The sequence below is a fragment of the Botrytis sinoallii genome (assembly GCF_014898435.1).
Source record: "Botrytis sinoallii strain Bc 23 chromosome Unknown BSIN_008, whole genome shotgun sequence".
NCBI lineage: Eukaryota > Fungi > Ascomycota > Leotiomycetes > Helotiales > Sclerotiniaceae > Botrytis > Botrytis sinoallii.
Window position 1 is genome coordinate 2,057,532 of NW_024066035.1, and position 13,181 is coordinate 2,070,712.

The window sequence follows — 13,181 nt, forward strand, 5'->3', positions numbered from 1 at the left end:
ACTCTTCTCATACCTAAGTAGATATGTTGAGTAGGTAGTAGGTAGGTGAGGATTTCTATCTATCTAAAAGTCAAACCAAAATAAACAAGGTTTCAAATCTAATTCGCGATGCGAAATCCTGTGGTGATGTGGTGATGCGGGAGGGATATCCGCAGATGTGAGGGATTTGGGAGGGATGGGAATGCTGGGTTGTGATGGATGGATGGATGGATTGGATGGCCGGCGGTTATTTAGGTGCGGATGTGTGGGAACGAGGAGGATGAAAATGAAGTGTCATGTGATAAGAGGGATGGGAATGCGTGTTGTGATTTGTGATTTTAGGGGAGGGAGGGGTTTGGGATGCGGAGGGATGAAATGGGTTCTTGTACTTTGTGTAGATAGATAGATGTGGGTTTTGTTGTGGATTTGGATTGGATGGATGATGGGGATACTGGGTGTGTTTTTTTTTTGTGATCGGTTTGTATATAGTCTATTCTACAGTCTATCTCGCGTGGTTGGGAGCGAAGGGTGGTTTCTCGGGGTTTGAAGATGTAGTGGTTGAATTTTTTGTTTTGTTCGTTTTCTTCTTCTTCTTCTTCTTCTTCTTCTTCTTCTTCTTCTTCTTCTCCTCACTCAAGAGATCCGAGTTGGACATTAAAGAGAACGATTGTACAGCAAGATCGATACCGATATTATCTGACTACAGAGTGGTGTCGATTTTGGGGACAATCAAGTACGCTGATTTTATGATGAGTTTTTGGCTGAAAGAAAGGTAGCACTGCGGAGAGCAATGTGAGTGGGAGAGGTGGTTTCTTTGAGATGGTTGCTTCTTCGAGATTGTTGCTTCTTCTTTTTTGATATAGGAGAGATAGCAAAATTGAGAAATTAATCAGATGGTAGAATGAAGATCGGGTGGATAGAGTAAGATGCTCTCTTATCTTCTCTTTTCTTTTCGATCAATTTGTATATAGTCTGCCTCCACGGCAGTGGCCCCCGGAGGGCCAGCGGAGCGTCATTTCATCTTCATTTTATCTTTATATGAAAAGGAGACTGGTTTATTTTCATTGAATGTTAATATGACTCGAATTAGTGTTCAGTCTTATTTGATTTTCTCTCTCGTTTCTTTACTTCTGCCCTGATTGACTTTGCAGTGGGCTAATTGGGAATATTTCAAATCTCTCCAAAGGTGTCTTCTTTTTCGTTTGAAAGATCACAACTTCGTCTAGTTTAAAGTTGGGTTTATTATTTCATTCATGATGTTTTTTTTTTTTCAACTTATCTCGTATTTTCATGTTACGATCAATCACAAGGTCTCAACCAACTAAAATTCGAAAACACTCTTTGAAGATTTTCTTGATACAACGATATTGATTCCCAAAATACAATACATAAGTATGTATGTAAGCTTACAAACTGAGGAGGAGAAACGTTCTCGATAGATCATCTATTGGTCCATCAATCTAAATGTTGCAACGAGCTCACTCAGTATTCTGCTGTCATAATCTAAACGCCACCAGCATACAGTGTATAATGCACAAGCGGAGATAGATTACAGAGTTATAATACCGTGCGGTTAGACTATTATGAACTGTGACTTGCAAGCCCTAAAAAGGTGTTCATTATGACCGAATATGATTCTAACAGTTGGATGGTGATGACAGGTCATAATTTATTTTAGAAAGGAAAGAAAGAGTGTTTAAAGGGACTTTTCTTTTATTCTACTGAAACCTTGTATATTCGAAACCAGGATTATCATAAACCAAATTTGGCGAGGGTAGTAGTAGGCGCTGGCTCCCACATTATAACATTCCAACACTGTGAATTGTTACTTAACGGCACAAATGTCAACTCACTTCATGTTCAGAACCATCCGATTTACTTGATACCCGCGTTCGATATAAAAGCTCTATTCTCGTGAAGAAACTTGGCTTGGATCTCATCACTCTTTATTATATCTATCGCGTTCGCCCTGGTTCCTTGTGCGAGAATAGCGCATGGGGGAGTTTAGTAGAAGGTGTACGAAATTAAGTCGTTTGTAGATTTCTTCAGTTTTTTCGCGGCGTTTCGAGCGGGATCTTGGTATGGGGGTTATTATCTTTGAGTTGAGTTGAGTTGAGTTGAGTTGAGTAGCTGATGCTACCTACTCGGATTCGTTTGGTGTGTTTTTTTTTTTTGGTTCTTTCTGCGCGGGTCATTGGCTGGGTTGATTTATAATGGCTTTGCAGCTTTTCTTTTGGGGGGTCTTGGGTCTTGGTTCTTGGTTCTTGGTCGGGAGGCTTTGGATGGTGGATAGGATGGGTTTGTACTTTTTTATGATGAGCTTAGGTTGTGCCACCAGTGGGTGTACGGACTAACGGCACACTGCAAAAATGGACTTGCGAATACCTCTTGATATATCAACTTGCATAGTTTGGGAATCGTTACGATTGTGTATTTGAGATGAGAGAATGAAATTATAGATTCTGATATCAAGCAATCGAAGAATGAATTTGTTATAAAATTTCGATGGGTGGGAAGTGTCCCGTCAATCCATGCACCCACCGGTGTGCCTGAAAGAATCGTGATGTCTGAGTAGATGTCGGAATTGGTTTGCTGAGGCATGAGATATTGCTGGTTAACACTATCGTCTAGAGACCTCGAGGACGCGCGTGGATTGCGTGGTTTTGTGATTTCATTCGTCGACTCTCTTATGTGAGGCCAGTTGTGGATCTTCTCTCCATGGCGGGATTCTTGACGCTCTGTTTGGATTGGAACTTGGTCTTGATTGGGCGTGATGATCTACTGATGAGTAATGATGTTTTCTTGAAATCTCACGGCTGTCTGTGCATGGTAAGATCTTAACATTTCTGCTGATATTTTTGATATGCTTGTGGGTAGTTGCAAGGACATACGTGAATCTTCTCATATCTGGGGGATTCTGGAACTTGGCGAGAGGATGCTCATAGCTGAGATTATGGTCTTTACCGATTGCTTGGGCACTGGCTGGTTCCTGGTTTCATGAGAATGAGAGATAGATTTGACGGGATGGGATGGGATGGGAATGGATTCACGAGGTTTTCTGGGATCGTCCAAGGCAAAAGCAATGAAAATGATTCGGTGCTATGTAAATCGAAGTACATATTAGTGTTGTGATTAGTATTTTCCGTGTTTCAATCACGCCCGTGCTAAAGTGGTACATATGGATGTATATGGAGATATTTTCGTAATTATTAGTGAATTATGTACACCTCCTTTCCATTGGTAAAGAGACTTATTATCTCTTTACACTCACAACAACTCTTAATAGTTGTTTATTAAAGAGTTTTAGTATGACGGCCATACCGTATGTCTACTTCAACAGTTAGGTTTGATAGATATTTGCTTCTGATTCGACTTCAGAAAACCCAGCCAGGTAGTTTATAAAACAAAAATTGTATCTAGGGATACAAAATATTTACTTAAGCCAAAGTAACATCTCTATTCGCTCATCTATATAGTTTATTGAGAATATATTGGGCTTGGTTTATTCCAGTAAGATATTGAAAAGTAGATATTATTACTAATAAAATATTCATTAATATAAAATTGTTACTACTTTTTGATACATTTAAGTCGAATTCTGTCTTAGTTATTGAACTAAAATAAGACTTAGCCTAGGCTTGTGATTTTACAACCTTCTTTCACTGTCATTGTAGAATAGTTTCTTGGTATTCTTTTAGAGCTAAGCTTGTTTACCTTTTTCGAATAAGTTGTATCGCCACGATATAAAGTCAAATCATTAAAAGATTGCATAGTATAAACCGCAGCATTACGGGTTTTACGCAGGGTTTTTTCAGACCCAATGTGATCGATCGACCTCTCAGTCTCGACTACGGAATTTCAAGCTAGTTAAGTCATTACCTTAACTACTACCTATCCGAAATATTTATTGTCCTCTTAAAGCGGAAATTTACTTCCTTTCTTCTTCATATTTTTATAAGGTATTTTACCTTACTTTAAGGCAGCCAAAATATTAAATACTCAGAAAGGTATATAAAAAAGATACAGCTATAATAGATTTCTCCTACAATTAGGTTTGGACGGATTTTCGATTAAGAGAACACTCGCTTCGATTAATTTGCCATAAAAGTACTACAATACTAGGTATGTATGCTGAAAGAATCCTATATTTTGATAATATCGAATATCACTAGTAATATACTGAAATACGGGAAGTTACATATTTGTACTTTGAATTTATGAATTTTGAATAGTCTCTTTTCTGATTAGACTTGAACTCATTCAAAATATATACGACAAATTACTCTCGTGCTTTTCAAAAGTGATTTAGTTACTCTTGTACCCTAAAATTGAGAGGTGATTTACTCTTATATCTCTTAGATTCTACCCCCCTCGTATGGAATTTAGCTTAAAGTAGCTAGAATCTATTCTTCTTTAATTATAGAATCTAAGGGGCATGAGAGTAATTCGTCGAAATATGTAACATTCGATTAGAAATATGTAACTTCCTGCGTTTCAGTATATCCCCAGTATATACACTTTCCTATAATACGTACGGGATGTAAATATCAGTGGCTAATATACGCACTAGTGTACGTATTACACTCCCTATATCAGCCGCAGTAATACTAGCGTATACTAATAACAACACTAGTACACATACCCAGCAGCAATGACCTTGCGTGTGCGGGTTCCGACCAATCTTGAACCATCTCCAGGGAAATCGACAAGAAAGCATGGCATATTAGCCTCTGAATCATGCCATATGTAAATCGAATTGATTGCCTCGGTGAGTTCGTGCTGGTCTACTTTGAGATTCAGCAAGTGTTAATCCAGACATGTGAATATCAATCACTCCATGCTTGAGTGTAAGTGTTTTCACATTTGGCAAATCCTGGGTTCTTTGCTGCCCTCGCGAGGTTACAATAGATCGCTGAGGTTTACGTCGTCTTATCTTCGGCCCACGGGTGGGACAGGATGGAGTACTCTTCGTGGGGCGAGTAATAGAACCGCGGGAGACAAATATTGCTATGGGTCTTCCAATATACCAACGTCCATGAGGTGGATTTTTGGACCTTTCGTGATTCATGAAGCCACAGATGTGGTCAGGAATGTGACTTCGGTACAATAACAGACCAGTAACGAGCGGTCAAACTTTCGAATATCTTTGAGGGTGATCATACTCGAATAGGGGAACTTTTCGCTTGTCTTAGCACTGCCCATAATGCTTTTACGGGGTCATCTATAGAGCATTACGGTTTTCCACCGGAGAATTTTTCCGTCCGGTGGAGTCCTCACACTATGAGTCCCGAAATAGATCATCGGATGCCAAGCCTGTAAATTTGAAGCTTAAAATCAAGCATGTTGTCCCAATTAACTATTGGAGGTTTCTTGGCAGACTGTCACTTATCATCCTCAAGGGGATCTTTGCATGCGCTCCATAAAGTTTTGCAACGCTAGGGTCTTGGCTCTTGCTTACTTCCCGCCCCACCCAATACGGGAGGGATACCGAGAATCATACTTTCATTACCTTATTCTATGCCCGCGATGGCTCATTCTCTTCCACGTTAATCATTTCACCACAAAATTGAGTTTCTTCACCTTTAAGTTGAATAATGGCTGTGCAAATTGCAATTTGTGCAACTCTGTTTCATTACTGGCACGTGCGTCTCATTGGGGGGGAGTGGGGATTAACCTAAACAATGTAGTCCTCATACATAAGATGATCTGGTACATGTGCGTTCTTCCCCATACTACATTCGCTTGTCTAGAGAAAATGACATTTCTCTTCCCACCACACAATGGCGTGAACGTGTCAGGCGTCAGACTTTAGCACTGATCGAGAAAAACTTCCTCCTGTTTTCTCAGATCACCATGGGCAACTCTCTTTCGCGCATTGATCCTGCCAATAGTCTTCACTGCATTATTCTGTTCCGGTGGAAAACTCACCAATATTTCATCCACGCCGACCGAAGGTGGAATTGCCGACTCTTCACAGCAGATTAAAAGTCTGAAAGAAGCGCTGGATGGGGTTCCCCTCAAGAAACTTGTTCTTTGCCGGAATGGATTCAATGGAACGGAACTCAATTCGATCATAGAGACTGCGGTACAAAGGCCTCAGTTTGGACAAGTGGGTTGCTATTGACGATGTGGATGACTTGTATTACACTTGTCTACAATCACGGACTGGCATGTCCAACTGCTTCGCTGCTGTCATCTTCACCTCAATCAATGCTACCAATGTTGATTATATCATCGCCACCGACAGCGCTACAAGCCTATCGAGTACCGACTTTGCAAAGCATGAATCCTTGAGCAACGACCGCCTCCTACCACTGCAGTGGGCTATTGATTCTAGCATTGGGAGCTTCAGTAAAACGACTCCGCCATCGGAACTTCCCTGGTCTGGATATTTTGGGGACCAAGCAAAGGATTCAAGCTCACCACTTGATTCCGCATCTTGGTTTGTGGTAATTTACTACTTCGTCGCTCCGGCATTTCTCCTCGCTTTGATTGGTGTTGTCTACCATGCCAGTCTCTTTGTGGCATCGGAAAGAGAATTGGGAATTACCGAACTTCTAGATGCACAAACATGCACGAAAACACCTCGAATTTTCTCCACCATTGCTTCTTTTGTTGCAATTTACTCACCGGGATGGTTCGTTTGCTCTATTCTCATGACCCAGCTTCTCTTCACGCGTTGCTCGGATGTCCTCCTCCTGTTCCTCACACTAATAGCTGGGACATCTCTCACTGTGGTAAGCAAATATTTCCTGTCATCACATCAAAATCCTTCAGGAATCCAGACTTGAGGGACGTAATTCAAGATCTGCTTCTTTCAAATGCAGTCGTTAAGACTCATATTTTCAGTTCCAGCTTCAGCTCCATAATCTTTGCTAATACTATTGCAGTGGTCACTGTTCTTATCCTCATTTTTCAGGAAAGCCCAGCTAGCAGGACTTTATACTTCCATTCTCACATTCACGCTGGCCTTCGGCACTGTAGCGTTCGCTTTCGGTGATAACCCACCTCATACCACGATCTCAATACTAAGTGTCTTATTTCCTCCATTCGCCTACTCAACTCTCATCGGCGACATTGCGCGGGCCGAGGCGCAACTCGCCAGCTTTTCGCTCTTGAAGTCCACGGTGTCCATCACTGCCACCTCTGATACTCAACATTTCACTCCGCAAGTCACCGGCTACCTGTATATCATATTCTTCTGTGCCCAAATTGTGATTTATACCGCTGCGTGCTTTGCAGTCGACCACTACAAATGGAGTGTGAAAAGAACCTACGATGAGATTGATTCGTCTAGCGACGTTGCAGTACGTTGCACCGAACTTTCGAAGACTTTTGAAGCAAGCCGTCGATGGTACTGGCCATGGAGCACTGTGGGAAGCAGCCATCTTGCTGTTAACAGTTTGAATCTTGAATTAAAGACAGGTTCAGTTAACTTCCTGCTCGGGCCAAATGGGGGAGGTAAAACGACGACGCTGAAATGTATCGCGGGCATTATATCAGCGGACAAAAGTTCTCGACTGGAGATCAATCAGAATGCCACGTTTTTTGGCGTCTGCCCCCAGCATAATGTAAAAATCACTCCTTCCAGTTATGTACCGAGCTAATATTTGTAGGTTTTCTGGGAGAGACTGACAGTTGCCGAACACGTCAGAATTTGGAGAAAGATTAAAACTGGAGCAAATGTGGTTGGAGGCGAAGATGATGTGCTTGCGGAGTGCGATATCTTGACAAAATCTAACCAAGCTGTGGAGACATTATCTGGAGGCCAGCAAAGGAAACTGCAGCTTGCCATCGCATTTGTGGGAGGTTCCACAATGTGTTTCATCGATGAGGCTTCCAGTGGCTTGGTAGCTACAGCTAATCCAAAGTCTCGACCACTGCTAACAGGTTTCAGGATCCTCTCTCAAGACGCAATATCTGGAACATTATCTCAAATTGTCACTCGCGCCGTACCGTCTTGATAACTACGCATTTCCTTGATGAGGTAAGGAATAAGTCTAGATCTCGATTCTACTTACAATGCTAAGTCTTCTCAGGCCGACATTCTCGCGGACAATATTTCAATCATCTACAAAGGAGGACTTGTGTGTACCGGCACCCCCACTTCACTGAAAGCAAAACACGGACTGGACCTCGAGATCCGCCAGATTGCGACAGAAGATGACGAAGGCTACGAAGAAGATGACGAAAATGATGAATACAAAATGCCTACGTGGAACATGAAGACTTCTACTGAAGCAACAAAGAAGATTCTCGAATTGGAAGAGCTATCAGGTGGTTTATACTCAGCTACCTTCCCGACGCTGGAGCAAGTCTTTTTGAACGTCACCAATTCATCGCTGATCAATGGTAATGGTAACGGAGATGTAGCACTTGGTGATCAGATATCTAGACAGGAGACTGAGCTCGAAGAACTGAACCCAGGAAGTGTGGAGGGAGTAACCCTTGAAGTTGGGACGCAAACCAAGCTATCTCACCAAGTAGGTTGCAAATTCGTCGGCCTGACTATCGTACTAACCACATTCAAGATTCTAGTCATCCTGAAGAAACAATACCTTCTAGCACGGCACAGCTGGATGAGTTATGGCATCGCTCTCGTAATCCCACTCGTCATTACCGCTGCACTAGCCAGCTCGATCTCCAAATTCGAGAGCTTTGATATTTGTACACATAGAATAGATGTTACCATGCGAAATGCAAGCATAGCAGAGTCCATATCTTTGGGAGAGGGTTATGATACTTACGATGTTCTCGGTCCTTTGGATACCCCTGATTTCTACAGTGCTGAGGACCTTGCACACTATGCAATTTCTAGCATTGCTGGACCACCGGCTGCTTTTGATGGCGAAGCTCAAAATATACTTTATGTCGAGAACATGGAACGATATTTTGGGTCACTCACTCTTGAAAAAGAGGGTGTTACTGGAGAACAGAAGGCTCTAGCTACTCGTGGCAATGCATCTTCACTTACAGAAATGATTTCCATCATCAAAGATCACCACGGTGAGCCAGCATTTGGTGTTTTTGTTGACTCGGCCAATGTCACGCTCGTTCATCGAATGTATCCAGAATTCTCCATGGCGGGTATGAACATCATCACAAATCGACTTGCGAACTCCTCGACACAAACTGGAACGGCAAGGAAGGTCAAGACCACGTACCGCAAATTCCGACACGTCAAGTTTGAGCCCGACCCATTGTCAATTCCTATCTTGGTGTTCATAACACTTGGGTTCATATGTAGCACAAGTGTAAGCATCATATATCCGGTATTTGAGAGGATCAATAATGTCAGAGCCTTGCAGTATTCAAATTCAGTCTCGGTAAGTTTCTCCAACGGCTTGAAGATAGTGTGCTTTTGTCTAACATAGAAATAGTCTGCAGCACTGTGGACAGCCTACCTGATCTTCGATATACACATTGGAATCATCACGTCTGTCGTAACATGGGCAATTATATTTTCGGGCGGGAATAGCCGCATCTGGTATGAATCAACATTCATCCTCTTTGCAATACTGCTATTCTGTATTGCGACTTACCTAGGGCTTTATCTCTGCTCTTTATTCCTCCGAAGAGCTGCGTTTGCAGCTGCAGTTGGCGTGCACATCGTGCTAATGATCGTTTATCTCATCGCAGTAAGTGTCCCCCTCTTGATTCTGAATGATTCTAACGCAAAGAAGTATTACGTCAATGATTCCAAGGACCCTGTGAACGCATTCGACATAGCCCTCGATATTCAAGGCGTACTTGGTCTCACCTCGCCAGCAGCAAACCTACTCCGAACTTTCTTCATAGCAACCGATAACTTCGGCATCACCTGCGGCGAGACAGGGTGGTATGATCTGCATCCCATAGCATTTCAACTTTATGGTGGTGTCTACATGAATCTAGTTCTACAGATCATGTTCTGTAGTTTTGTGCTTACGTATATTGAAACTGGAAGCTCAGCATGGTTTTTCAAGCTTCTCCCAAAGAGAAAGATGCCAGCGACTCCAGCACAATTAGACTTTGGTATCGAGGGAAGAGAGTCTCCGAACTTTGAACCCACAGCAGAGCACGATGATGATATCCCCCTCAAGACTCTCAAAGGAAAGAACAATGTACTTGTCCTCGTTGTCTCCAAGATAACCAAATTTTTCAAGTCGCTACTAGCAGTACAAGAAATATCTCTCACCATCTCCACGAATGAAACACTAGCACTTCTCGGTGCCAACGGTGCCGGAAAAACAACAACCATCAACATGATCCGTGGTCTCATCACTCCTGATCATGGCAACATAACTATAGATGGGATCAGTGTCCTCGCTTCGCCTCAACAAGCACGAATTCACACTGGTGTTTGCCCTCAAGATGACGCAATTGACGAGCTCACCGTACGCCAAACACTAAGCTTCTACGCGAGTATCAAAGGTCTGCGGGACGTCAAGGGGAATGTCGACGGCGTGATGCGCGCATTCTGCATAGAAACCTTCGCCGACCGCCTCATTACCAAGCTATCGGGCGGCACCAGAAGGAAAGTTATGGTCGCGATCGCCATCCTCGGGAATCCGCGACTGCTGCTGCTGGACGAGCCGTCGACTGGGCAAGATGCCGGTGCCAAACGCGTTTTGTGGAAGATCTTGCGTTCGCTGAGTAACGGTCGCGCGATCCTGATTACCACGCATAGTATGGAGGAGACGGAAGCACTGGCGACGAAAGTGGCCATTGTCGACAAGAAAATGTTGGCTTCGGGCACGACGTCGCAGTTGCGATCGCGGTTTGGAGGGTTTTATCGCGTGCGGGCGTCTTATGAGGTGGGGAGGGAGACGGAATTGGAGACGGCGCTTAGGGGCATGTTTGGGACGCAGGTGCGGAATCTAAAGTGTGCGTTTGGCGAAGTGGAGTTTGAGCTGCCGTATGAGAGGAAGATAATTGGGAGGATTATGCTGAGTATGGAGACTTTGATGGTGGATAAGGAGGGGTTGGCTGGGATTGAGAGGACGATGGTTGGGCATGATACGAGAAATGTGTCGAAGGTGTTGAGGGATTATACTATTTTAGAGCCATCCATGGACGATGTTTTCTTGAATGTTTGTAATGAGGCCGAGATTGGAATCTTGTAGAGAAATAGAAGATTTTTCTGTAGAGAGAATCAATTTCGAATCTACACCCAGGATATACAAGTTGTCCTAAATAACTCCCAACTTCGAAATCGAGGCTGCCATTAATTGAGGAGAGGCTCGAAATTAATATGAGAGCTTGAATTATTAAACGCGATCTACTTAAACGATTCTCAAACCGTCTCATAGTTTTCACTACCTCCTCTGCTTCATTAAAATCAAATCAATCAACAACGCAAATACACCTCAAAAGAGTTACAGAATAGCGAACATCCCAGTCTATTACTGGACCATGATCAAACTCATTCTAACTCCTCAAATCACCTTAAGCAAGTAAAACCACTCGAATTCTCCTCAACACTACTACAGAGTAACGATTCTCGATGAGTCACTGGGAGTTAACGAGTAAGAGTATTAAGTCAAGTTGAGGAATCTTATGGAGTAATCCGCTGAAGTACGTTACCAATAAGTATGAATTGGATTTTGAAGTGGAGTTCGAAGCTCCTATCTGCAGTCTTACAATCCATAAAGCCCTCGTTCTGTCGGGCGTTCCTTTTGTGAGAGTCTATTAGTGAGTATGTAGACTCACAGAATGACGGAACATTCTGGAAGAAAATACAGTTTTGTATCGAAATTTATCGATTGGAATTTTGAGGGTCTTGTGGAGTCAATCTGCTTGGGTCTTTTCATTTTGAGATATTCATATTTATTTATTTCATTCATGGTATTTACTCCTCAACAATCACTTCTTCTCTTTTCTCCTCCTTTCAATGTTACAGATCCCATCAACTTATCAAAATTAAGACCATGGCTCGACCAGGATAAGTAGGAGAGGAAGGAGAAACTTCTTCGATGTTTAAGCTGCGTTTGATAGAAGTGATGAGGGAAAAGGGTTCACGTAGAGATTATACTATACAACAATTAGATTTTGATAACTCATTAAGATTCCACCAAGATTCACAGGGAAGAAAGCGACAGAATTTGACTCTTCTTTTTGTTTCCATGTCTAATAGATAGTTGAATAGTGAGGGTCTACAAACAAATTACCATGAAAGATTTCTTACTCATCTTAATTCATCATGATCCATTCAACAAGGCAGAGGAAAGATCAAGGATTTTTTCCATCTTGATATTCACTTCGACAGAGAAGAGCCAATGATCAAACAATCCAACCCCACAGCCTCTTCATTCCTCTCTCAACTCACCCTTCATACCCCTCCAAACCCCCTCGCCAACTCAATCAAAACATCACAAACGCGTTCCGGCTGCACAAGCTGCGGACTATGTCCCGTATCCATATCCCTCACGATCCACTCTTCCCTGGTACTTTGCATAAACATATCCTGAAACAGCAACGGGATCCCGGTATCATTGAGAGTTCGAATAAATGCAATTTTTCCTTTGAAAGATTCTTGATCCAGGAGGCGCGTGGACAGGGTGAGTGCCAGGAGGCGTAGCTGGGACAGAGAGTGGAGTTTACGATGGCGTTTGGAAGAGGAGGGGTGTGACGTCGGAGTAGAGGGGAGGGCTGGGGTCGGCGCAGGTGAGTATGCCGGAGGGTTTTTGGTGGGGGTATTAGGGGGAGATAGATGTCGAGGGAGGGGATGGATTATTGGAAATTAGATTCTAGGGATACAGTTGGGGACAGTGTTTCCACCAAGCGCGAAAATGATTCTTTCATCTACTACTAAGTAGTTGTGAAAATGAGAAGACGCTTCTTCACTTCTCCATCCCACCCGATACTCAAACAACCAAAGAGAAATCCTCAAGAACATCTAAGAATCCAAAACAATCGAGAGGAAAAACCAGCAAAAAACTCACATCAGGCGTAATATGCGGCGGAAGTGATCCTCCCAACGCATCAAACAATATTCCCTCCATCACCTCCTTTCACCAATAACGATGCGATATATATCTGTCCCAAAACAGATGTTTTCTTGCCCGCTGCTTCGCGATCTTTTTTGCCTAGTCCGTAGGCGGCGGCGCTGCCAGGGATACCGCTTTTATGGTGGGTTTGTGTTAGCTTTTTTCGGTTTTTCTTACCCTGTGGTCTACAATTTCTATTACTTTCTCTCTCTTCTGAATCTTCTCTTCATCTCC

At 42.9% G+C, this 13,181-nt stretch overlaps 1 protein-coding gene across 1 annotated transcript; it reads left to right on the forward strand.

Moving 5' to 3' along the window:
* Positions 1-5,734: 5,734 nt before the first annotated feature.
* On the forward strand, positions 5,735-11,084 carry EAF02_005591 (uncharacterized protein; the record flags this gene model as incomplete). Its single annotated transcript, XM_038901639.1, has 9 exons — positions 5,735-5,772; positions 5,827-6,064; positions 6,090-6,716; positions 6,870-7,550; positions 7,596-7,829; positions 7,877-7,966; positions 8,019-9,305; positions 9,360-9,617; positions 9,663-11,084. 9 exons carry the CDS (start codon positions 5,735-5,737, stop codon positions 11,082-11,084), a joined length of 4,875 nt encoding a protein of 1,624 aa, XP_038758979.1.
* Positions 11,085-13,181: the final 2,097 nt, after the last annotated feature.